The sequence below is a fragment of the Chiloscyllium plagiosum genome, chromosome 4 (assembly GCF_004010195.1).
Source record: "Chiloscyllium plagiosum isolate BGI_BamShark_2017 chromosome 4, ASM401019v2, whole genome shotgun sequence".
NCBI lineage: Eukaryota > Metazoa > Chordata > Chondrichthyes > Orectolobiformes > Hemiscylliidae > Chiloscyllium > Chiloscyllium plagiosum.
In genome coordinates, this window is record NC_057713.1 from 41218834 (window position 1) to 41245856 (window position 27023).

General features: G+C 41.1%; 1 protein-coding gene across 3 annotated transcripts in view; it reads left to right on the plus strand.

Annotated features, from left to right (window-relative positions):
- rad54b (RAD54 homolog B) overlaps window positions 1–27023 on the plus strand; it is a 210414-nt gene that overhangs the window by 158838 nt on the left and 24553 nt on the right. For all 3 annotated transcript variants that reach the window (XM_043688055.1, XM_043688057.1, XM_043688056.1), the window contains 3 exons: window positions 348–487; window positions 7612–7902; window positions 19084–19268. In XM_043688055.1, the coding sequence (XP_043543990.1) occupies window positions 348–487; window positions 7612–7902; window positions 19084–19268 (616 nt within the window). The remainder of the gene's footprint in view (window positions 1–347; window positions 488–7611; window positions 7903–19083; window positions 19269–27023) is intronic.

Sequence of the window (27023 nt, forward strand, 5' to 3'; positions counted from 1 at the left end):
GCATTTTGTCTGAGCTTTTCATCATTGCATGCACAACAATACCAATGTAAATGAAACATTTTATACTCAATGAGAAGAGAGTACTGATAGGCACTAGCAATCTGAAATTTTCTGCTTCAGAACCAATATTTGTGACCGCCGAATCATTGCCAAGAACAGAATACTCTTCATTATGGCAGTTTCACAGCTTATCTCAATCACATGTTTTCTGAACTAGGTCATTAATGTGCAAAGATAAATAAGGACATTTCACAATTTATTTATGTTTGTGTTTACTCTACCAAAGAAAAGTTTTGCTTGTGTTATGTCACTTTTAAATAGTACATCGTAAATCTTTGTCTGTTTAGGTACTCCAGTACAAAATGATCTTCAAGAGTTTTACTCTCTAATAGAGTTTGTGAATCCAGGAATCATTGGATCCTCTTCCACCTACAGAAAGATTTATGAAGAGCCTATTATCAGGTCTCAACAGCCCTCTGCAACAAAAGTAAGATGTAATATTTGTTTTTTTTTAAATGAATGCACAAACTGCAACAGTGAGACCATCCATCCTTTCGGCAGAAAACGTTTAATGTAGGGATGTAATTATAGTTATCAGTAGACTTCCATTAGCTCTTCTGTGAAGGCACTTTCTCTGTGTGAATTTGGACGTGGAAGTCTGTGCACTATGAAGCATGGGCTATTTCCTAGCTGATATAAATTCTGTCTTAATGATAATCCACAAAGTTACCAGTGAGACATTAGATAGTAATCAAATAGTTATTTGTTCATAAAATATTTAAATGTTGTTAAGATAGTGGGTTGAATTTTACCAGAAATTGTCAAATTTGACAAAACTTTCCTGGAGGTTTCTTCTCTTTTCTTTCTCATGCTATTTTCTTGCCTAATTACCTCTGTGGCTCTCTACATTTTTTTTCTCCCTTGCCAGAAGCAGGAATATCTGACTCTGCTGGCACCTCCCAGGATTCCTGGTGCTGGCACTATTTTTTAAACCCAGCCATATTCCATTAAATGCTGTCAACCAGGAGTTGCCATTCAACATGTATGCAGTGGGGTGGGAACCAAAAGAAACACTTCTCAGGATGCATAATTGGCACAGCTATTATTTTATTACAAGTGCATGTTCATAAATTTATTGATATTTAAGAAACAAGCTATACAGGTTACACATAATAACATTATTCCATCTTAGAAGCCTGCCTAAGGGAATGCTACTCTTTCCCCAGTGCCTAGTGCAGTATAACATCATTTCATTGTTCAATGTGGAACATATGCGAGGTCTTGCACTTTGGAAAAAAGAATACAAACATGGACTACTTTCTAAACGGTGAGAAAATTCGTAAAGCCAAAGTACAGAGGGACCTGGGAGTGCTAGTTGAGGATTCTCTAAAGGTAAACATGCAGGTTGAGTCCGTGATTAAGAAAGCGAATGCAATGTTGTCAAATATCTCAAGAGGGTTGGAATATAAAAGCACCGTTGTGCTACTGAGACTTTATAAAGCTCTTGTTAGGCCACATTTGGAGTACTGTGTCCAGTTTTGGTCCCTACACCTCAGGAAGGACATACTGGCACTGGAGCATGTCCAGCGGAGATTCACACGGATGATCCCTGGAATGGTAGGTCTAACATATGAGGAACGGCTGAGGATCCTGGGATTGTATTCATTGGAGGTTAGAAGATTAAGGGGAGATCTAATAGAAACTTACAAGATAATACATGGCTTGGAGAGGGTGGACGCTAGGAAATTGTTTCCATTAGGCGAGACTAGGACCAGTGGACACAGCCTTAGAATTAGAGGGGGTAAATTCAGAACAGAAATGCGGAGACATTTCTTCAGCCAGAGAGTGGTGGGCCTGTGGAATTCATTGCCGCAGAGTGCAGTGGAGGCTTGGACGCTAAATGTCTTCAGGGCAGAAATTGATAAATTCTTGATGTCACAAAGAATTAAGGGCTACAGGGAGAATGCGGGTAAGTGGAGTTGAAATGCCCATCAGCCATGATTGAATGGCGGAGTGGACTCGATGGGCCGAATGGCCTTACTTCCACTCCTATGTCTTATGGTCTTATATACTGGAGTCTTCAAACAGTTGAAAACTATCACATGTATTTAGCAACAGCAAAGGTAAAGAACAAAACACAGGAATAAAAGATGGATTGGCTTCTGGGAACAGCTTACCTTTGAGCAGCAGCAGATTTACAGCCAACAAATAATCACTGTGCCCAGCTCACATGTACTGAAGTGGCTGCTAATTAAGTCCTATCTGGCACTGTATTGCTCTGTCATGCTAAATGTGCTCTTAGCTCAAGTCCATTACATTCCCTCTCTGCCCGTTGCAGTTATGCACAGCTCAGCACAGCATGCTTAGATTGTGTGACATATTGTCTGAACTGTAAGGCAATGCTTTCATCTCCCAGTCTCCAGACCGATCCAAGCATTGCACTCTCATCTTCAGCAGACCTATTGTCTGCTCCAAGAATAGGCTATAATTTATCTCTGCTCAGTCTTGGTCAAATGTTTCTGGATAATGGAGACATCAGCCATGGTTATAGAGGGCAATCCTATTCTCCTACTAGCCATCTTTGTAAGACATCCGACCCTTGTTGGTTTAACATATTCCTCCATACAGTGTGACATGGAGGACTTGAACAAGGAGGGCCATGAAATACCTCCACATGGGTTTTTGACATAGGGAGCTTATTTTGATAATTGCAGCACAAGTCATGTTGTGCAAGTACAGTAAGAGATTGTAAGTGCTGAATCACTCCTGATACTTATCTCCCTACCCCTCACATCAGAATGGTGAATATTCACAGTTCAAGGTGAGATGAAATCTGATTCATGGCCTTGTGAAGCCTATGGATAAATATAGAGAATGCGGGAGGAACTCTTCAGGGTGTGACAGCAACAGGGGAGTGAGAAATCAAGTTAATGTTTCGAGTCTGGTTTGAGTCTTTTTCAGTTCTTCTTACTAAACTCAACATGTTAATTCTGTTTCTCTCCTCACAGATGCTGCCAGACCTGATGAGTTTCTCCAGAATTCTATATTTGATCAAATTTCCAGCATCATAGCATTTTGCTTCTGAGAGATCTTGGATTATCTTTGTGAATTGTAGCAAGCTGGTGTAACTTTTAAGGTTGCCTTTGATTGCTCTTGCTTCACAGAGATGACTGTCTTCAAATTGCAATGAATAAAAAAGCAGTTAATATTTTTTGTGACCAGTATTTGTATCCCACAGGTTTAGGCACTTTTTGCATGCAGGGCAATATGACCACACATGGCTTCGACGTGTACTGTAAAAGTTCCTGATTAATGAAATTGCCCTCGAAGGGCCTCATATCAATCACATAGAACCTGACAGGTGCTCACACAGGAGAAAATGCTTCATCCATTTCTGTTGTGGTAGCTGCCATTTTTCATTTCCATTGCATATTTGTGATTTGCATGAGTATGGATGGCAATTCAGATTGCACTTGGCTTAGCTTCGTAATTAAGGTGGCCCCTTGAAACTACATGTTTCTTTCCTGCTTGACATTCCTTGTTGATCCCAACAGTATTGAACTTCCATGTGTTACCATGGCTTTCTTTGCAATATGATTTTTTCTCCAAACATTACTTTTTGAGCTATGGACTACAGCTTAATGATGCCAAACATCATGTTCACCCCCCCCCCCCTTAGCCATAGAATCAAGAAACCTGTAGTATAGAAGAAAGCCATCGAGTCTGTGCTTCCAAAAAATATGCTGCTTACTCAACTTACTTTCGTACACTTCCCCATAGCCTTCAATACTATAGAAACGTAGAAAATAGGAATAGGCCATTTTATCCCTCAAACCTGCTCTGCCATTTAATGTGATCATGGCAGATAATCAAGCTTAAAACCCTTATCCTGTCTTCTTTCCCCTCCCCATATCCCCTGAAACATTCATCCTCTTCCTTGAAGATATGTAATGTTTTGGCCTCAACCACTTTCTGTGGTAGTTAATTTCATAGGCTCTTTGGGTGAAGATTTTTTTTTCTTATGTCAGTTCAAATACCTTGACCCTTTATCCTTAAACAATGACTCCTGGTTCTGGATTTCCCCACCATAGATCCATCCTGCATCTAATCTATTTCGTTCATTTTGAATTTTAAGGGTTTCAATGAGATCCCCCCTCATTTCTCTAAACTCCAGTGAATGCAATCCTAACTGACTCAACCTGTCTTCGTACATTAATTCTGCCATCCCTGTAATCAATTTGGTAAACCTTTGTTGCACTCCCTTTATTGCAAGAACATCCTTCCCCAGATAAGGAGACTAAAACTGCTCCCAATATTCCAGGTGTGGCCTCAACAATGTTCTATATAATTGCAGCATGAAACACTTGTTCTTGTACTCGAATGTGCTTTCTATGAAAGCCAACATGCAGTTTGCCGCCTTTACTGCCTGCTGTACATCTGTGTGCTTATTTTCAGCAATTGGTGCATGAGGACATCTGCCATGCATTCAACCCACTCACTCACCCCACTCAAATTACACAGTAACATCTGCATCCTCCTCGTAGTTCACCCTTCCACCCAGCTTTGTGTTAGCTTCATATTTTGTGAAATTACATTTACTTCAACTTATTTAAATCACTTATGTATATTGTGAAAAGCTGTGGTACAAATACTGATCCCTGTGGTACCCCACTAATCACTGCATGTTATTAGGAAAAGATCAATTTATTCTTGCCCATTTTTGTTTCCTATCTGCTAACCAATTTTCTATCTATCTCAGTACTCTACCCCAATTCCATGCACTTTAACTTTACACATTAATCTCTTATAATAGGCCTTTGTCAAAAGCCTTCTGAAAGTCCAAGTAAACCACGTTGATCAACTGTACTAGTTGTATCTTCAAAGAATTCCATAGATTTATCAAGCATGATTTCCCTTCTGTAGATCTATGATGGCTGTGTCTGATTCTACTACAGTCTTTTAAGTGCTCTGCTGTATAATTTACTGATAATGGACTTGAGCATCTCCTCCACTACCAACATCAGACTCACTGATTTGTAATTCCCTGTTTTCTCTCTACCTCCCTTTTTAAATAGTGAGGTTGCATTAGCTGCCATCCAATCTGTAAGAACTGTTCCAGAATCTAAAGAACCTTGGAAGATGACGACCACCAATGCCTTCACTATTTGTAAGATTAGATTCCCTACAGTGTGGAAACAGGCCCTTAGGCCCAACTAGTCCACACTGACCCTCCGAAGAGTAACCCACTCAGACCCATTCCCCCTAACTAATGCACCTAACTCTACAGGCAATTTAGCATTACCAATTCACCTAACCTTCACATCTTTGGACTGTGGGAGCAAACCGGAGCACCCAGAGGAAACCCACGCAGACACGGAGAGAATGTGTAAACTTCACCCAGACAGTCGCCCGAGGCTGGAATTGAACCGGGTCCCTGGTGCTGTGAGGCGGCAGTGCTAACCATTGAGCCACCATGCTGCCCCCAGAGCCATTTTCTTAAGTACTCTGAGATGTAGATTATCGGCCTTCAATCCCATTAATTTCTCTAACACAATGCCCTACTAATACAGATTTGCTTCAGTTCCTCCCTTTTCTTTAAGAATGTGTTCTTTACCATTTCTGGTACAATATTCACGTCCTCCCCTGTGAAAGTTTCGTTCATGAGCCATTTCTTTGTTCCCCATTATAAATTCCCCCATTGCTGACCAATCTTTTTCTCTTTACATACCTATTGAAACTTTTACAATCATTTGTTCCCCACAAGCTTATCTCAGACTCTCTTTTCTTTCCCGCTTCTGAATCAATCTCTTGGTCCTTCTTCACTGTTTTCTAATCCTCAGCTCTATTTTTTTTTCTTGCCAATTTGTATGTCTCTTTTTTTTTGTATCTAATACTATCTCTACCTCCCCTGTAAGCCATGGTTTGGGCCAGACAATGTTTGTAGTTCACTCTTTCGCTCTTTGAATCTTTCTCATTAACTATCCATTGTCATTTCTTAAACATGTAACATTTCCCAATCCATTGTAGCCAACTGGTGTCTCATAGAACTGTAGTTTCCCTTATTAAGATCTAGGATCTTAGTCTCAGAATCAACCACCTCACTCTCCATCTTGATGAGAATTATTGCAGCATCTTACTTTTCACTTGTGAATCCCACAGCCTTCAGGACTCCATATTGAGTTCAATAATTTTAGGGTCTGAACACTTCTCCCCTCACCCCATACTCTAGGCACTGTCATTATATGGGCTGCTTTCACCACAACCAACCTATTTTCAACCACCAAAGGTTGTCATTAGCAGCTTTTCTTTCTCCCTGGCTCACAATTATCCATTTTTTTTGTTGCTCCACTTTTGTAATCGCTTTCAGCTCCATCTCCACCAACTGTTTACATCCTTGCCCCTGATCCAGTGCTTGGGTTTCCTCTAAATTGCCCATAGTGTTCAGGGATGTTCAGGCTAAGTGGATTAGCCATGGGAAAATGCAGGGATGCTGTTTGAAGAGTTGGATGTGAACTCTATGGGCCAAATGGCCTACTTACACACTAGGAATTCTATGAACTTATTTGTTTTATTTTTCTGTCTCCATATTCTGCGTTTGGTTTGTTAATTTTCTGTTTTAAAATGGTGCCACAGTGGCAATATTAAACAAACTTTTTACTATATTTGTAATAAATACACATGACAATAAATAAATCAACCAAATAAATCAGGTAAGATTAGATAATAATCGAATGCTAATACATTTAAATGGATGCAAATAAGCTTCCTGCTACTCATGATTCAGATTCACATTTTGCTATTCAATGTTAGAACTAGACTTAAAATGAGAATTAGACTTTCTCTTCGCAACATTAGGAATTTCATTACTGCCAATCTCACCCTATTTTTCCAATTCACCTGATCATTCCAGTATCAAAGGATGAGGAAATCCAGCATGATTTGTCAAAACCTTTCATCTTGCTCTCATCAGGACTATTTGCAAGAAATACCAAAGCACAGGGAGGCAGGAGAGTACTAATTGGTTGGCAAGTGCAACTCTGGTGGAGAATGCACAAGTTAATTTGGCTGCCAGTTAACTGCCAAGATCTGTTGAAATTTTTTGTACAGCAGGAAAAGTAATTAGAAGGAACATTGTCTTCATATACAGTTCATGATTTTAGTATGCAACCATGCACAGGCACCTGGTCCTTCCTTATTGACACCCAAATATACCTCTCAAGCAGTTGCTTTCAGACTAGCTTTGGTAGGCAGTCTGCACAGGCCAGTTGCTCTTACTTTTCATTAGGAGAAAGAAGGGAACATTGTAAATGAAGCACAAACTTTCAATTGTCAAACTTTCTACTGATGGAATTAAATCTGTTTGTGTTAAGTTGGCCACATTGACTGTTTAAGAACGTCACAAAACGTTTTTTTTAAAAGACATTTTCAGCAACCTAACAAGTTTAACATTGACTGCTGTTCAGATTCTTTGTCAAAACCACATATAGTTAGGTCTGAATAGCTGAAGAATAAACAGTGCAGTCTTGTTTAAAAGCCATCAATTCCAGAATTCTTCCCTCTGCATTTGAACATTCCAGCTTTTGCTGTTTTGCCATTTCGTTTTGTCTTTAGGATGAAAAGCAATTGGGTGAAGAGAGAGCAACTGAGCTCTGCCGATTAACTGGGTTCTTTATACTTCGACGGACACAGGACATCATTAACAATTACCTCCCTCCGAAGACTGAATGGATTGTCTTCTGCCGTCCAGCTGTATTGCAACTTGAACTTTATCACAAACTGCTGGCATCCCATGCAGTGAAATCTTGCCTACAGGGAAGTTTGGAGAACAGCTCCCACTTAATATGCATAGGGTTACTGAAAAAACTCTGCAATCATCCTACACTCTTCTTTAAATCAATTAAGGTATGTGTTTGAAATCTTGCCTAGCAGAAAAATAGTGAGTATGTGTGACTTGTTTATTTGTAAGTAGATCATGTATGCTGTTACACATAAATAATTTCCTTATCCAAAACATTTTTGAACGAAAACAACTGCAACCAATGTGATCTAAAAGTGAAAATGTCAGGGGAGAGCTGCCATTTTAATGCTGCAGTGTGTCAGAAAATATATATTTTAATTTTTTTTAATATATTTATGTTTGTGTATAATTTTAATGCTATGTTTATTAACTAAGCAAAAAGTATTATGTAGAAAGAAATTTCACTGATGTGAAATGCAGATTTAATTTCTCCTGCTCTCTTCCCCAAAGCATCCATGATATATTAAGGAGGCATAAAATAGAAGCTAGGCATTAGGTATACAAGAGAAAACCACCCCAGGTAACCAGTTCTGAATTCTTTGAGAAGGTGACTAAGGAGGTAGACGAGGGTAAAGCGGTAGATGTGGTGTATATGGATTTTTGATAAGGTTTGATAAGGTTCCCCATGGTAGGCTACTGCAAAATATACGGAGGTATGGCATTGAGGGTGAGTTGGAGGTTTGGATTAGGAATTGGCTGGCTGGAAGAAGACAGAGGGTAGTAGTTGATGGTAAAGGTTCATCTTGGAGTGCAGTTACTAGCGGTGTTCCGCAAGGATCTGTTTTGAGACCATTGCTGTTTGTCATTTTTTATAAATGACCTGGAAGAGGGGTTAGAAGGTTGGGTGAGCAAGTTTGCAGATGATACGAAAGTCGGAGGAGTTGCTGACAGTGAGGAAGGATGTGGCAGGTTACAGCAAGATATAGAGAAGCTGCAGAGCTGGGCAGAAAGGTGGCAAATGGAATTCAATGTAGCTAAATGTGAGGTGATTCACTTTGGGAAGAACAACAAAAAGATGGGGTACTGGGCTAATGGTCGGATACTTGGTAGTGTGGATGAGCAGAGGGATCTTGGTGTCCATGTACACAGATCTCTGAAAGTTGCCACCCAAGTAAATAGTGCGGTGAGGAAGGCATATGGCGTACTGGCTTTTATTGGTAGAGGAATTGAGTTCCGGAGTCCTGAGGTCATGATGCAGTTGATAGGGTTGACCATGAGAACATTTTTCCACGTATGGAGTTAGCTATTACGAGGGGGCATAGCTTTAAATTAAGGGGTGGTAGCTATAGGACAGATGTTAGGGGTAGATTCTTTACTCAGCGAGTCGTGAGTTCATGGAATGCCCTGCCAGTAGCAGTGGTGGACTCTCCCTCTTAATGGGCATTTAAACGGGCATTGGATAGGCATATGGAGGATAGTGGGCTAGTGTTGGTTAGGTGGGCTTGGATTGGCGCAACATTGAGGGCCAAAGGGCCTGTACTGCGCTGTACTTTTCTATGTTCTATGTTCTGAAGGGCAATGGCGGGGGCATGCAGCACACTGCCAATTTTTTTTTATAAGGCAGAGGAACAGAGGGGAAAAAGCATGATTTTTAATTATATTAAGATATGTATGCCTAGCAAGAATCCTGCACTATTGAATAGAGGTTAGCTAGAAGTAGGATTTAAAAGAGAATTCGGTGTTCTCTGCTCACCAAAAGTCATCCTTGAAATGTGACACTTACATACTTTTTGCTTATGCCTATTAGAGATCAAGATTGTGAACTGTATTTGACCTCTGCCCTGAAGTGCTTGTTCTGGCTTAGTTATTGGGAGAAACTACACATAGTGAAGGTCAGAGCTTAAGTAAATAAAATGCACATTATATAACGCTCTTAAATGTGTGCTGACATAGACACATTGTTCATGTCTCTTTTCTAGAGGAGAACCCATTTAATCACATTTTTCATTTCATTTTTTTGAATGTACTCAAGGAAGCACAGTAAATTGAATAGCAAAGTGCAGTTGCAGAGCATTTGCCTAGAGAGATTATATATTTTCAAACAAACCCTTGCTATTAAAGTTGAACATTTGGTCCATTGGGCTACTTAGTGTTTTCCTTCCATTTCTTGTAGTTACATTTGGAATTCTGCTGGGATTTTGGTGCTTTTTTTTCCAAAGTATACCATAAATCATTACCGTATAAAGACATCTGTCCTTAAAACACAATTTCGTAAGAGAGTCGCAGAGCCCGTGGGCTAAACAATGCATGCATTCAGAACCTCAATCACTAATCAGAGTTATTTTAAACTTTGGGAAATCCTAACTGAGTATGTTCCATCAAAATGACTGAACTCTGCAAATTGCTTCTTTTGCATGCCTTTTTTACACACAACCCACATTAGGAATGATTGTGTTTCTCTAACTTAAATCAGAGTTACAAGATTCCTCACCCTCACACCATCTAACACTCTTGGTCACTTGCAGAGACTTATTATTTGAACCACACTCATCAGTTCATAGAGAGTTGTATGATCTTTTTGATCTCTCTGTCTATAAATTCTGTGACTGTGTGCTCTTCTCTCTGAAGGGGCTGTACTCTGAAAGCTTGAAAGCTCTGAAAGATTTCAAATAAACCTGTTTTAATATAACCTGGTGTTGTATAACTTCTCACAATGTGGAATGAAGAAACCTAGGTTGAGGGAACGGGAAGGCACATTAGAAATACTAGTATGGAAGATCGCGTTTTCTGAACATTGAATTGAATTGAATTTATTGTCACGTGTACCGAGGCACAGTGAAAAGCTTTGTCTTGCGAGCAGTACAGGCAGCTCACGTAGTTAGGTAGCATAGATAGTAAATAATAGGTAAACGCAGCAAAAACAAAAACACAGGTGCAGGTGAATGTTAAGAGTTTGAGAGTCCATTCCGTATTCTAACAATAGTAGGGTAGAAACTGTTTTGAATCCGGCTGGTGCATGTGTTCAGGCTTCTGTACTGTCTCCCCGATGGTAGAGGTTGTAGAAAAACATTGCCAGGGATGGATCTTTGAGAATGCTTGCTGCCCTTCCTTGACAGCAGGCCTAGTAGATGGATTCTATAAATGGGAGGTTGGCCTTTGTGATTGTCCAGGCTGAGTTCACCACTCTGTAACAGTCTCTGATCTTGAATGGTATAGTTGCCATAGCAGGTAGTGATATATCCAGACAGAATGCTCTCAATGGCACACCTATAAAAATTGGCAAGGGTATTCGCCATCATGTCAAATTTCCTCAGCTGCCTGAAGAAGCAACACTGTTGGGCCTTTGTAACCAGTGCGTCCATAAGAAGAGTCCAAGGCACCATGTTGTGGATGATATCCCCAGGAGCTTGACACTTCCCACTTGTTCCACCTCTGTGCTGTTAATTTCTAGTGGGGGGCATGAGTAACATCCTGCCAAAAGTCAATAATGAGTTCCTTGCTTTTGCTGCCATTGAAAGACAGGTTGTTCGCAGTGCACCATTTTTCCAGGTCTTCCACCTCCCGTCTATAGTCTGTTTTGTTGCCATCTGACATTTGACCAACTATGATGGTGTCAGCAACGTACTTGTAAATGGCATTAGTCTGGTATTTAGCAACGCAGTCATGGGTAGACAGTGAGTACAGTAAGGGACTGAATACACACCACTGGAGGGTTCCAGTGTTGAGTGTTAGTGAGGATGAAATATTATCCCCAATCTTCACTGATTGCGGCCTGTGGGTCAGGAAACTGAGGACCCAGTTGAGGAGTGTGAGACTCTGCGATCACTAAGTTTAGTAATCAGTCTCAAGGGTGAACTGTAGTCAATGAGTAGGATTCTTACGTAGCTGTTCTTGGTGTCAAGATGTTCTAGGGAGGAGTGAAGGGGAAATGATATGATATCTGACATGGATCTGTTGGTCCATTAGGCAAATTGGAGTGGGTCAAGAGTAGTGGGGATGCTGGAAGTGACTAATGCCATGACCAGCCTTTCAAAGCACTTCATGACCACCAAACTTAGGGCCACTGGGCGGTTGAGACATTGAGTTGTCGTTGAGACATGCTGCACGATCCTTCTTAGGCACAGAGATGATGTTGGCCCTCTTGAAACAGGCAGAAGATGTCCAAGGACACCTCTGCCAGTTGATCTGTGCATGCTCTGAATATACTGCTTGGTACTCCATGTGGTCCCATCGCTTTCTAGATTACTTACAATGTGGAAACAGGCCTTTTGGCCCACAAGTCCACACCGACCCGCCGAAGCGCAACCCACCCAGACCCATTCCCCTACATTTACCGCTTCACCTAACACTACGGGCAATTTAGCATGGCCAATTCACCTAACTGCACACTTTTGGACTGTGGGAGGGCACCTGGAGGAAACCTACGCAGACACGGGGAGAATGTGCAAACTCCACACAGAGTCACCTGAGGCGGGAATTGAACCCGGGTCTCTGGCGCTGTGAGGCAGCAGTGCTAACCACTGTGCCATCGTGCCGCCCTTGGGAATCACAGGAAGGAAAACTGATCTGACCTCTGATGCTTTGACTATTAGGATAGGTTCGTCAGGACTTGTCAGAATAGGTGTCATCTCTCCGCTGAAATTTTGCTTAAAGTGAGTATAGAAGGCATTGAGACGATCTGGGAGGAATATGTCATTGTCTGCTATCTTGCACTGTCTCTTTTTAGAACCTGTGATGTCATTCAGTCTTTGCCATAGTCGCTGGGTGTCTGGGTCTCTAGTTTGGATCGGAATTGGTCCTTGGCGGTCTTAATGGCTCTCCGAAGATCATACTTGGAATCCTTATATTTGAGTGGGTCTCCTGATCTGAAGGCTTCACGCCTGGTTTTTAGCAGGTTCTGTATGTTTTGATTCATCCAGGGTTTCCTGTTGGGGAACACCCGGATTGACTTCCGTGGTATGCAGTCCTCCACACACTTGCCGATAAAGTCTGTGACGGTGGTGGTGTACTTATTCAAGGTACCTGCGGACTGTTTGAACATGGCCCAATCAGCCGATTCCAGACAGCACCGGAGTTGATCCTCTGCCTCCTCCGACCAGCACTGGACCTGTATCCGTGAGGGGGTCTCCTGCTTGAGCTTTTGCCGGTAAGCAGGAATAAGAAACACAGCATTGTGATCGGAGTTCCTGAATTGAGGGCAGGGGATGGAGTGGTAGGCATCCTTCACAGTGGTGTAGCATGGTCTAAAATATTCAGGCCCCTGGTGGGGCAGGTAATGTTCTGCTGGTACTTGGGCAACACCTTCCTTAGATTGGCTTGATTGAAGTCGCCAGTTACAATAAACAGGGCCTCGGGGTGTTCTGTCTCCAGGGTGTTCATGGTGGAGTACAGCACATCCAGAGCTTCCTCAACCTTTGCTTGTGGTGGTATGTACACAGCAGTTAGTATAGCAGCTGTAAATTCTCGTGGTAGATAGAAGGGGCGGCATTTGATGTTGAGGAATTCAAGGTTTGGGGAGCAATGGCTGCCCAGGTTTGCAATGCCTGTGCACCGCAAGTTGTTCATGAAAAAGCAAACCCCTCCACCCTTTGTCTTACCTGAGGACGCTGTACGGTCCATACGATGGATAGAAAAATGATTAGCCTGAAGTTCACAGTCAGGAATAGATGGGTTGAGCCAGGTTTCCGTGAAGCAGAGTGCACAGCAGTCCCGCAGTTCACGCTGGAAGCTGTGATCTGCATTCATCCATCTTGTTCTCCAGAGATTGTACGTTTGGTAGGAATAAGCTAGGAAGGGGGGTCTTGCAATGGCGACTGAGGAAATGGAGGAATGGAATAGAGTCCTTATTTATTTTCCTGATGTATATTGCAGTTTACCCTGCTGTTTGTCAAATGGTGTACTTTTGTGTTTTAGTAAATTTCAATAATGTGATTTTTATGGCCAACTCCAACCTCAAAAATGAAAGTGAATTCAGCATTTTTCAATCATTCATGGGATATGGGCACATTGGTAAGGTCAGCATTTGGTGCCAAATCTGTTTTGGTCCTGAGATGGTGGTCAGTCATTGTAGTCTGTGTAGTGAAGATACTGTTAAGTAATAAATTCCAAGATTTTGATCTTGCGGCTATAATGAAGCAGCAATATATTTCCAAATCAGCACAGTGTGAATCTTGGTCCTGGAGGAGCTTCCAAGTGATGATCTCTTTAGTCTAGTGTTTTTGTTTTTCTAGACAATAGCTTTTGAGACTTGCAAGGTATCCCAGAACATTTAGTAAGTTGCTATTTGGTCATACAGCGCCGAAGAGGCCCTTTAGCCCATCAGGTCTGAGCTGACTTATCAGCACTTTGCCCATAGCCTTGAATGTTCTGACATTCCTGTCAACCTTGTTCATGCCCCTCATAATCTTATACACCTCATTCTGGTCCCATTCTCGGTTTACTGTGCTCTGAAGAAAACAATATGAGCTGGTGCAGCCTCTCTTCATGGTTGAACTGCTCCAACCCAGGCAACATCCTGGTGAATCTCATCTGTACCCCTCCAGTGCAATCACATCCTTTCTATAGTGTGGTGTCCAGAACTGCATACAGTACTCCAGCTGTGGCCCAGCCAAAGTTTTATACAGCTCCAACAACCTCCATGCTCTTATTACTTTTTGGTTGTCCCACTGCTACCACATTGAATGGGTTCAGGCACTGAGGGTTAAGATGATGGATGGGGACTACAGTCAAATAGGCAACCTCATCCTGAATAGTGTTGAACTTCCTGCATGTTGTTAAAATTGCATTCATCTGGGCAAAGGGAGAGTATTTTGTGTGGTTCATTGTAAAGTACAAGAGACAATAAATCATCATTCATTCCTGGAGTTCAACATGGATAAATGCGAAGTGATGCATTTTGGAAGGTTGAACTTGAATGCTGAATATAGGATTAAACACAAAATTCTTGGCAGTGTGGAGGAACAGAGGGATCTTGGTGTTCAAATGCATAGATCCCTCAAAGTTGCCACCCAAGTGAATAGGGTTTTTAAGAAAGCATATGGTGTTTTGGCTTTCATAAACTCAATCCCCTGTTAAAGAGCCGTGAGGTTTTGCTGCAACTTTACAAGACCCTGGTCAGACCAAACTTAGAATAATGTGTCCAGTTCTGGTTGCCCTATTATAGGAAAGATGGGGGGCTTTAGAGAGGGTGCAAAGAAGGTTTACCAGGATGCTGCTGGAGCATTGTCTTATGAAGAGTGGTTGACTAAGCTCGGACTTTTCTTTCTGGAGAGAAGGAGGAAGAGAGGTGACCTGATCGAGGTATACAAGGTAATGAGAGCCATGGTCAATAGCCAGAGACTTTTTTCCCAGGGCAGGATTGACTGGCACGAGGGGTCATTGTTTTAAGATATTAGGAAGAAGGTATAGAGAAAACGTCAGAGCTAGGTTCTTTACGCAGAGAGTTGTGAATGCATGGAATGTGTTGTCAGTGGTGGTGGTGGAAGCAGAGTCATTAGGGACATTTAAGTGACTGCTGGACATGCACATGAACAGCAGTGAATTGAGGGGTGTGTAGGTTCGGTATTTTATTTTAGATTAGGAATAATCCTTGGCACAACATCGTGGGCCGAAGGGACTGTTCTGTGCTATACTTTTCTATGTCAGTGTTGTATTCAAATTATCATGTATGTTTGTTTGTTTTCTTAGAAGTTAAGGATATAGGGTTGGTCATTTAGAACTTAGATGAGAAGATAACAAGTGAGTGGTGAGTTTTTGTGGAATACTTGGCCACAGAAAGTGGTTGTGGCTAAAACATTGAATGTTTTCAAGAAGGAGTTAGATATAGTTCTTGGGGCTATAGGGATGAAAGGGTATGGGGAAAAAGTGGGAACTAGTACTGAGTTGGATGATCAACTATGGTCATGTTGGATAGCCTACACCTGTTCCTATTTTCTACGTTTCAATGTGTTGCAATGCTCCCCACATGAGTGTAGCTTCAACAATACTCAAGAAGCTTGACACCATCCAGGACAAAGCAGCCCACTTGAATGCACTCCATCACATTCAGTCCCTCCACCATCAACACTCAGTAGCAGCAGTGTGTACCCATCTACCAGATACCTTGCAGAAATTCACCAAGGCTTCTTATACAGCACCTTCCAAACTCATAGTCACAACCATCTAGAAGGACAAGGACAACAAATACATGGAATGAACACCCTCACCTTCAAAATTCTGCCCTCCCCCCAAGCTACCCACCATTCTAAGTCAAGATCCTGGAGCTCTCTCCCTAACAGCATTATACTTACAGCAAATGGACTACAAAGTCCGCTCATCCATTTTCTTAAGGGCAGTTAGAGATGGCCAATAAATGTTGATCCAGCCAGTAACACACATATTTTAGGAATGAATAAAACAAAACATGTACACTGTCAGTGTATTGCTGACAAAAGAACAAAGTTTATTACTCAAAAGCAATTACAATTTGATAATTTGAATGAATGATGATGATTTATTGCCACTTGTACTCCACAGTTAACAACATGGTAAAATACAGTAAAAAGCTTCAACTGTTGCCATAACCAAATTCCATTTGAATACCTTAAGAATAAAAAGGCAAAGCTGAAACTGTCTCTACTGTGAATCCGGAGACCTGTGCCCGCCGACCAATGACACCAGCGCCACCACCTGCGCAGGACCCGTCAACATCAGAGTTACCACTCTTCAGACACCACCTCTTCATCACTGGGCCCACCCAACCAATGGGCTGCCGATTCCAGGTCCCATGCAACCCGAGTCTCCAACTCCGCTGCTGCTACCACCTCATCAATAACCAGGAGACCCTGGCTCTGGTCCTAACACAACCAAGAACTGCCACCACCAGGATTTTCCGCTCTGAGCCTACCACAACCAGGGGTTTGTGGCTCTGCTGCTGCCGCCTCACTGATGCCTGGAGTTCCTACTCCTAGCATGCCACACCATGGCTTCTTCAGCCCTGCCTCACCAAAGACTGGAATCCCTGCTCTGGGCCCACTACAACCAGGAGTCCCTAGCTCCACTAAAGTAGCTGTGCTGAAGCTGCCACCTCGCCCATGCCTTGAGTCCTCGCTCTGGGCATACCACACTGCTGCCACTTGCCAACGCCCGGAATCCCTGCTCTGGTCCCACTACAACTAGGAGTCCCGCCTTGCCAAGAATCCTACTCTGACCCTCTCCTCTTTGATGTTGTCCCCTCCATCACCACCGAAGGGAAGAAGACGAAGTAAAAGACAAAAAGAGTCAGAAAAGAAGTGAAGAAGTGGCTGCCATGCTGGTGCCATCATCTTGGTAATTCACGTTGCTAAATAATAAAAAAAAAAGTACGATAAACCATCATTGCAACTTTAATTCATTACTTTTTGTTTGCAAACCAACACCAAGTTAGTATTAGTTGCATTTTATACTTTTGGTTTTGTTTTACACTACATACTTGATTTTTTGCAATAAGTATCCTATAAGGCACCTATCAAATGCTATCTAAAGATCATGTAAACCACAGTGACTGCATTCCTTTATTTATCTGTTTGGATGTAGGTTCTATGAACCATTGGTAAAACATGGCTTATCCTCAAAACAAATATCCATTGGTTGCTTCTCACTGTTAGTGCATCTTTAAGTGCTCATTAACTTTTGTCTCAAATGATGGTTTTTCAGAATTTCCCAGAGGAAAAAACAAGCATAGAAAAACTGGGTTAAATGGGTTAACTTTTCTGCTGGAGTCTCCTATTGTTCATAAGTAGAATTGAACTACCCTTTGTATTGTTACATAATCTTAGGTGACAGAATAGATAATACAGTTGATTTAGATGCTATTGGCTAAAGGAGATGAAATCAGCTGTTTACATTCCTATAAAATTCTGTCATTTTTGTTGTAATGTACATGTGTGTCAGCATCAAATACAATATCCTTATAATGGCACTAACTGCAGCCTCATAAAGTTCAATCTCGTATCAAAAACTACATTGTCAAGTTAGGAGCAGAATTTGTTAATGCTATTGACATTTACTCCTCCATGCTTCAACAGCTGAAATGTTATTTAAAAGGAACAGCTTCATAATGCCAGTTGCTTGGTTGTGCAGACCTTGAATATTGCTGAAAAAAGTTTTTTTTTTTTGCTGAAGCTTTTTGATTTACATTCATCAGGCCAATGCAAAAGTGCCAAATTTCAAAAAAAATCACAGCAGTTTATATATGGGAAAACTGTGCTGATTAGTTGCCACGTTGACTCTGATTAACCACAGCATTGTCATGGGGAAAGCAACTAGGGACCATTAAGTCCCCAACTCCAAGTGATACAAAAATGAAGACACAAATGTTAAAACATATTCCTTTTTCTTTTAAGCAGAGAATGTGTTCCTGCTTATGAATGTATGTTGTTTTGAGCATCCATGAATGAGCTTATGATACAGTGGTATGTCCCTACCTCTGGACCAGAAAGTTCTAACAATAAGGGGTAGGCCTTTTAGGACATATATGAAGAGAGATTTCTTCACATAGGAGGTGGTGATCCTGTAGAATTCTCTGGCATAGAAACTCGAAGCCAAAACATTGAAGATTTTCAAGTAAGATATCAATATGGTTCTTATAACTAAAGGGATCAAAAGATATAAGGTGAAAGCAGGAATACGGTACTGAATTGTATAATCAGCCATGATCCTACTAATGAATGGAGCAGGGTTGAAGGGCCTACATCTGCTCCTGTACTCTATGTTTCAGGTATGAGTCCTACCTACCAGAGGTGTGACATAACATATCTGAACAGATTGATTGAAAATAATTAAGCAAGCCATACTACAAGCTTGACTAATTTACCTTAATTTGGTTATTAGTGTAACTGTTAAATTGCTCAGGCTTGCTCACCCTCCCAATCAGGAAAGGCCATATTTTTCTACCTGAAAAGTATCCCTTCTGCTTCAAATTATTCTGGAATGGCAAAGTTTTATAAGAAAATGAACAACAGATTAAGCAAGATGTTTCATGCTGTAATATGCAGTGGCTACATTAGTGGTATTTTCGACTAACTATGAGGTCATCAGTCCAAAAAGATTGTGTCTCCCACAGAGTTGAATAACACAGTGCATCAGTTTTAGTACTGGTATGATGACAGGCTGTAAGTGAGAACAGTTAGTTGATTGTATCAAACAGCATCAGCATTATCCTTTAGTTATTAATAAAAGGCAGATATTCAACCAGCTTGCACAAGCAAACCCTAAAGCATAAACTTACAACTTGGAGCAGACACTTACTGTGAAATGAATGAAAATTGACTTTGGTATACACTTTGTGTTATAAATGGAGGTAGTTTATTTTCTGTCTCTTCCCTTAGGGAAAGGAAAATCTCTGCAAGACAACTGATTTTGACCATCAGTTGGAAAGCAGCCCTTATGATGATCTGACCGGGATATTTCCAATAAATTATGAACCAGCTGCATTCACTGCAAAGGATTCAGGGAAACTACAAGTATTGATAGATCTTTTGGCAAACATTCATGAACAGAATTCGGCTGAAAGGTAGGGAAAGGCTTCAACATTTGAATTGTACAACATTTCAGTTGTACGGAACCGAACAGCACTGCTTTTTTTTAAGAACAAGTATATTTTCCTTTTCTCCTTGATTTAAAAAATTCAAAAGATTATCTCCTAAAATCATTGCTTTGATAATATTTCATAACTTGCCAGAGAATGAAAATAACTTGATTATCTGACTGTTTGTTAATATATAATGGAATTTTACAGCACAGGAGTAAGCCATTCAACTTATTGTGCCTGCGCCAGATCCCTGAAATAATTTTCTTTTCATTCTGTAATGAGATAGAATTTCCATGGAGTTTCCCTGACCACCCATTGTAACTTTTAGACAAGATGAATGGAAACTCTGGAAAAGATATATACAAATAAATGGCAAATGAAGTTCAACACAGATAAATGTGAATTAGTATCTTTTTTTGTAGGTGTAGAGAGGTAAGTTGTTCATCTGAATGTGCAAGTCCAGGTAGCGTAGAGGGACAAATGGACTTTGGAGTGCAAATGCACCAATAATTAAAGGTGCACTACAAATCAAGGTGATAAGAAAAGTAAACCAAGCACTAGACTTTATTTCTAAAGAGAGAGAATTAAAAATTCAAAGTTATGCTAAAGAGAAATAGAACCACCGGAGAGGATGCAGAGAAGATGTAGAAGGATGTGAAGGTAAAGTAAGTGAATGAGCTATAATTTTTGTGGATCATATAAACTAGGCATGAAGGCAAGTGGTGAGGATCTCTCAAAAGAATCTAGAAAGGGATGTAGACAGGTTAAGTGGGTGGGCATGATTTGGCACTTAATTTGTGGAAGTTGAATGTGTGACTGCTTTGATTGTACATGATGCACATATTGAAGCAGTACTTGTCCAAATACAATGACATCCAGAATTGGGCTGACAAATGGCAAGTAACATTGGTGCCAAGCATTGACTGTCTCCAATAAGACAGAAACTAACCATCATCTCTTGATGCTCAGTGGCATTACCATTGCTAAATCCCCCACCATTGACATCCTGGGGGTTACTATTGACCAGAAACTGAACTGGAATAGCTGTATAACTACTGTGGCTACAAGAGCAGGTTAGAGACTAGCGTTAACTCACCCAAGCTCTTTCAATAACACCTTCCAACCTGCAACTTTTGCCATCTCAAATCCATGCAACATTCTGATCAGCAGCCATTCAGCCCATTGTCTCTCTCTTGTATCAACTCTTTAATGAGCATTATGACTTAGTACCATTCACATGCCTTTTCCCTAATCCCTTGCACAATGGGTTTATGCTGCACAGAGGTGGCACAGTGGCTCAGTAGTTAGCACTGCTGCTTCACAGCGCCTGGGACACTGGTTCGATTCCCATCTCGGGCAACTGTGTGTGGCGTTTGCACATTCTCCCCATGTCTGTGTGGGTTTCCTCCAGGTGCTCCGGCTTCCTCCCAAAGTCCAAAGATGTGCAGGTTAGGTGAGTTGGCCATGCTAAATTGCCCATAGTGTTATGTGCTCTAGTCAGAGGGAAATAGGTCTGGGTGGGTTACTCTTCGGAGGGTCGGTGTGGACTTGTTGGGTGAAATGGCCTGCTTCCACATTATAGGGAACCTAATCCAATTGGGTGATTGTTTCTATTCAAACAATGCCAATTTAGTGATTTGTATCTAAATCATTCAGGTGCATTGCTATTCTACTTAGAGTAATTGAGTCCATGCTGACTTGTCAACATTAATCTCATTTGTCTAGCACTTGGCCTGAATGTTATGACATTTCAAGTGCTCATCAACATTTATAAAGGTTGTGAGGTTCTTGCCTCTGCTGCTCTCCCAGGGAGTGTATTCCAGATTCCCACTGCCCTCTGGCTAAAACTTATTTTCTTCAAATCCCTTAAAAAACTAGAATCACAGAACCCCAACACCACTCAGCCTGTCAAGTCCACACTGACTCTCTAAAGAGAATCCCATCTAGACTCACCCACCTACCCTATCCCTGTAACCCTGCATTTCCCATCCAACCTGTACATCCTTGAACACTATGGGCAATTTAGCAAGGCTAATCCACCTAAGCTGCACATCTTTGGACCAGAGCTCCCAGAGGGAACCCACACAGATACGGGGCGAATCTGCAAACTCCACACAGACAGTCGCCTGAGGCTGGAATTGAATCCTGGTATCTGCTGCAGTGCTAACCACTGAGCTATTGTACCTCCTGCTTTTCACCTTAAAAGATATGCCTCTTCGTCATCTCCTTCAACTAAGGGGAACAGCTTCTTCCTATCCACCCTGACCTTGCTCTTCAAAATCTTATAAACCTCAATCAAGTCTCTCCTCAACCTCTCTTCATAGTTAAACTGCTGCAATCCATGCAACATTCTGGTGAATATCCCAATACAATCCCATTCAGTAAAATCACATCCTTCTCAAAGTGTGATGACCAGAACTGCATACTGTATTGCAGCTTTGGCCTAACCAAAGGATAGCTCCAACATAACCTCTCTGGTCTGATAATCCGTATTTGGAGTAATAAAGGCAAGTGTCCCTCATGCTGTCTTAATGACCTATTAGCTTGTCCTATTGCCTACAGGTATCTATAAACAAGCATCCCAAAATCCCCCTGTTCCTTTTCCTTGTGTCCTGCTGCTCATTATCTTGTTCCGTTGTTCTCTCTTGTCGTGTTTTCTTTTAACTTGTTTTAATGTCTTATCAGTTTGCTTCGCTTTCTTATTTTTGTTTCCAAAGTGTATCATCTCATATTTTTCTGCTTTAATCTTCATTAAATATCTATTTGTCAAATATATTCCTTTGTCTGTATATTCTATATAAGATAACTATACTAACTTCTGTTCTGAAAACTACCACTAGATTAACTTTGTAGCCTCTGAATCTTTAGTTGTGGAGTTGAGTCCCTTGTCAAGATTTGACTAGATTGACCTTCCATGAATTATTAAGACAGTATTGCATTGTTGGAGTTGCCATCTTTCAGATGTGATTCCTAATTTTAAAACTTGCCCCACTGATGGCTGAATCTTTAGCTGTCCAGGTCCTAAGCTCTGGAATTCCATCCTCCCTAAACCTCTTTGCCTGTCCTCTTCCCTTTATTCCTAAAACCTACTGCTTGACTAATCTGTAAGCCATCTGACTTACCATCTATTTATTAGATTAGACTAGATTAGATTACTTACAGTGTGGAAACAGGCCCTTCGGCCCAACAAGTCCACACCGACCCGCCGAAGCGCAACCCACCCATACCCCTACATTTACCCCTTACCAAACACTACGGGCAATTTAGCATGGCCAATTCACCTGACCTGCACATCTTTGGATTGTGGGAGGAAACCGGAGCACCCGGAGGAAACCCACGCAGACACGGGGAGAACGTGCAAACTCCACACAGTCAGTCGCCGGAGGCGGGAATTGAACCCGGATCTCTGGCGCTGTGAGGCAGCAGTGCTAACCACTGTGCCACCGTGCCGCCCATTTATGTGGCTTGGAATCATATTTTGTTTTATATTGCCTATGTGAAGCATCTTGAAATGTTTTATTATTTTAAAGATGCTTTATGAATGCAAGTTATTGTTAAAACATTAGAAAATTTGTCCTTCACCCTGTCGCATCAGCATTCTTCCCTCGAATAATTGTTGTGAGCAAGAGCAGATTACGTGGGCATTCAAATCGTTACAACTCATTTGCATTGTGCATATTGGCAGCTGTATTTGCCTGCATAAAAATGTTGACTTTATTTCTGAAGTAAGCTATTGGTCATGAAAGGTACAATATGAAAAACACATTTGTTTTTGTTATTTTTTTCCTTTTCGTCAACACGCTATCCATCCTGCCACTTTCCCTTTAATCTTTAATTTCCCTTTAATCAGCAAGTTTCCTCTGTGGCATGTCATTATATAAAGAAGTAATACATTTGTTAGACAAATGTGTGCTTTTACAAATCTTCCAACTGTATTTAATAAATCTGCGGCATTTTTAAACAGCAATTTTATTCTTTTTTTATTTTACTGCTGCTATTGAATAGATTGGTCCATGTTTTTCTGATTAATTGCTTTCCTATTTTGATAAGAGGTGCTGCATTTGCTGGAGGACATAAATAAACAGAAATACATTGAGAGATTCAATTGTTGCCTTAGGCTCTGAGAATAAAATTCAACCAGTACTGTGATTAAATTAGATTACTTACAGTGTGGAAACATGCCTTTCGGCCCAACAAGTCCACACCGACCCGCCGAAGCGCAACCCTCCCATACCCCTACACCTAACACTACAGGCAATTTAGCATGGCCAATTCACCTGACCTGCACATCTTTTTGGATTGTGGGAGGAAACTGGAGCACCCGGAGGAAACCCACGCAGACACAGGGAGAATGTGCAAACTCCACACACAGTCGCCTGAGGCGGGAATTGAACCCGGGTCTCTGGCGATGTAAGGCAGCAGTGCTAACCACTGTGCCGCCCTTAAATCATACCATCTTTTTTCAATTAAAATCTGATGTAACTTATATAAAATTTAGATTTGGCATAATTGTTTACTGTTATTTTACTTTTATTCTGAGTCTGTTTTGTTAGACACCACACCTTTAAGTTTCCAATCATGTAACCTTTGACTCGCAACTCCTCATACTTTTTTCAGCTGACAATTTGCTAATCTTGACGCCCTTAATATCATAAAACCATCATCCCGAGCATTCTCCCACTTACTTTGTAGTCTTAAGTCCAAAGGACACATATGAATGCCTGTGGTTTAACTGAATTTCTTAAAACACCATTGAAGCTTACTTTTGATTCATAACAATTCAAGGTTGAACCTGGAATGCACCAATAACTTTCCGTTTTTTTTTTCCACAACAAGCAGACTTCTTGGACTACTCTCATCAATTCCAACAAAAGGTGGATATTCTTATCACAAACATAAGACCATTCTCTGCTACTTCCTTTGCTTCCCCTAGTCCATTGGGCCAAACATTTCCTAATATTTCCTTCTGCTCTAACTCTAAACTCCTAATTTTCTTCAGTAACTATCCCATCCCTCAGCTGTCTCCAAGTGGATCTTGAGGCCCACCTTCTGTTTCTCTATCCCTATTCCTATCAAACTATTGAGCACCTAATTTCGATTGGAAAATTTAGAAATTTCAATTTCGAAATCATATTAGCAATTCTCTCTTCTCAAGTACTGTATCCCTTTGCTTTAAATCTAATGTCATTACCTCTCTGCTCAAAAACCTACCCTGGATACCATTGTCCTTACAAACTACTACATTATCTCCAGTCACCTTTTTCTCTCAAATATGTTGTCACCTTCCAAATCTATGCTCATTTTTCCTATAATTTTGTATTTGAATCTATCCAGTATGATTTCTGCCACTGAACTGAAGCTCTCTTATGAAAGACACACATGTAATTCTATTTGACTGTCCCTGTAATAACATTTTCCAACATGATGCCACTACCAAACATGTCTTCCCTTTTGCTCCCCTTTCAGCATTCCAAAAGGACCATTTCCTCAGCAACATCCTGGTACCTCCTCAGTCATCTGAACACACTTTTCCCCATTCCCACAGCACCTTTCCATGCAAGCGTAGGAAATGCAACACCTTTTATCCCCTCTCTTTTCACTATCCCAGTCACCAAGGTATAGACATAACTCAACCTCTCTTTCAGAGGGCTGACATGGGCTCGATAGCCTGAATGATCTGTGTAGTTACAATTCTAGAATTTAATCTCTACCTTTCACAAGTTCTGTTTTTCCTCTTCCTAGCTCGCCTCACACCCACCTCCACATCCCTGCGTTTAGACTTGATTTTGTTAATTCTAATTTTTTCCCATTCATCACTGCACAGATGAATATTTTTATGCCTTGATATATCCCGTGGCTGCAGCATTATAAATATTTTTAATCAGTGACACAGTTGGGACATTTTGCTACATTAAATGCAAGTTGTAAGGGATCTTGTAGTGCAGTTATAGTCCCTACCTCTGCGCTCGAAGGTCTGGGTTCAAGTCCCATCTGCTCACATGCCATAACATGCCTACACAGATTGAGTTAAATATTTTTATACATGCACATTGTTGTTTGTAATGTTGATTTATTTCCTTGAAATGTATTCAAGGTAATAATTTGATAGAGAGTTTGTGTACATCTTTGGTTAAAAAAATTATAGTGAAGTTGAGATGTAGATAAACTAGCCACATGAGGGAGCTGAGTGGACATCTTAGCTGAATAATGGCTTGAATCATCCAAGTGCAGCAATCATTGTCAGATTGCTGCCTTTGTACCCAAATTTTCAGTGTCCATCTGTCACATTCCTGGGCTGACATTCCATGCTAGAGGCCTTAGAAATGTACATTGTACCTTTTGATTCAGCAAGCCATCCCCTTTTGTTACCAGAATATTAGGTTGTAGATTCATTAATTTACTCTCATGTTGAATAATTGTGAGACATTTAAACAGTTCTTACTCGTGTTAGTGAGTTTGTGTATTTCAGGTGAGTAGGTTAAGATGATGGGAGTGTGTGATAAGATAGTTGGGTGACATGATGGGTGAGGTGACCGTGTGTATTGGTCAAGTTTGGTGGAAGGTTGAGTTGATTAGGATTTGGAGGAAAAGGAATGCGCGGGTCTGAGGTGGGTGGGAATGTGGAGTTGGTAGAGATGTGTGGTCAGGTTGGGTGTCCATGGGGGTTGCGGTGGGCATGCTGGTTTTATAGTAAGCCGACTTAGTTATTTTTATGTTTTTGGAGGTTTCCAAATGCCACTGGAAATTTAAAATTCTGGAGACAGCAAGATCTGAGCCTTTGACTCTATTTGTACCAATGTAAATTCAACTAAAAATTCATCCAGTCAGATTATTCTCTGTACAAAATGTTTGTTCAAATAAAAGTCAAGGAAAAATAAAATAAGGATTATATAAGACAGATAGATTTCGATGTGGTCCCAGTGACATTACGACCTCTATAAAATGAAGTCATGGAGTCATACAGCATGGAGACCGACCCTTCGGTCCAACCAGACCATGCCGAACGTAATCCCAAACTAAACTAGTCCCACTTGCCTGCTCCTGGCCCATATCTCTCCAAATTCTTTCTATTCATGTTAATGTCACAACAAGGTGTAGAGGGTGGGTGATTGGCTACAGAAGCCGCTTTCAGTAGTGGCAGCATTTTCTTTAGTTAGCACATAACCATCACATTTCAATTAAACTGTTAACCAGATTGAAAATAAAAGAGTGCCAGTTTCAAGGATCTTGTTAGTGAGTATGAATTTTTTTATCTTTTATATCTTAGATATATAAGAAAACATAGTCTCAAACATTCAGGGCACAACACTGGTAATCATATGAAGAGAAGAGGATGGCAGGGTGTCTGTGGACTGGAAAATAAAGGCAATTTAAAGCTTTTTAAAGTCCTTGGGTTACCTGTGTGAAATCTGAACTGTTCAGCTGTTATCCTGACCCCACTGGACACTCCTGTCATTCCCTGCCTTTGGAGATGACTTGACAATCTACCCATCCCGTGCCTATCCCCCATCACTGTGCATGACTGAACCACTTCCCTAAGACCAATCTGTCAAATAACCTTAAACATACATTCACCCAGCAGCTGTTCTTCCCCCCCTCCCCCTTTACCCAACTGCAACTTGCCAGTCTATCCCAGCTACCTGCTATACCAGCCCCATACCTGTGTTACATACTTAATACTTTCGCAGGAGCTGTCAGAGTGTCTGGCTGAGCTGCTAGACATTTTAAAACACTTAC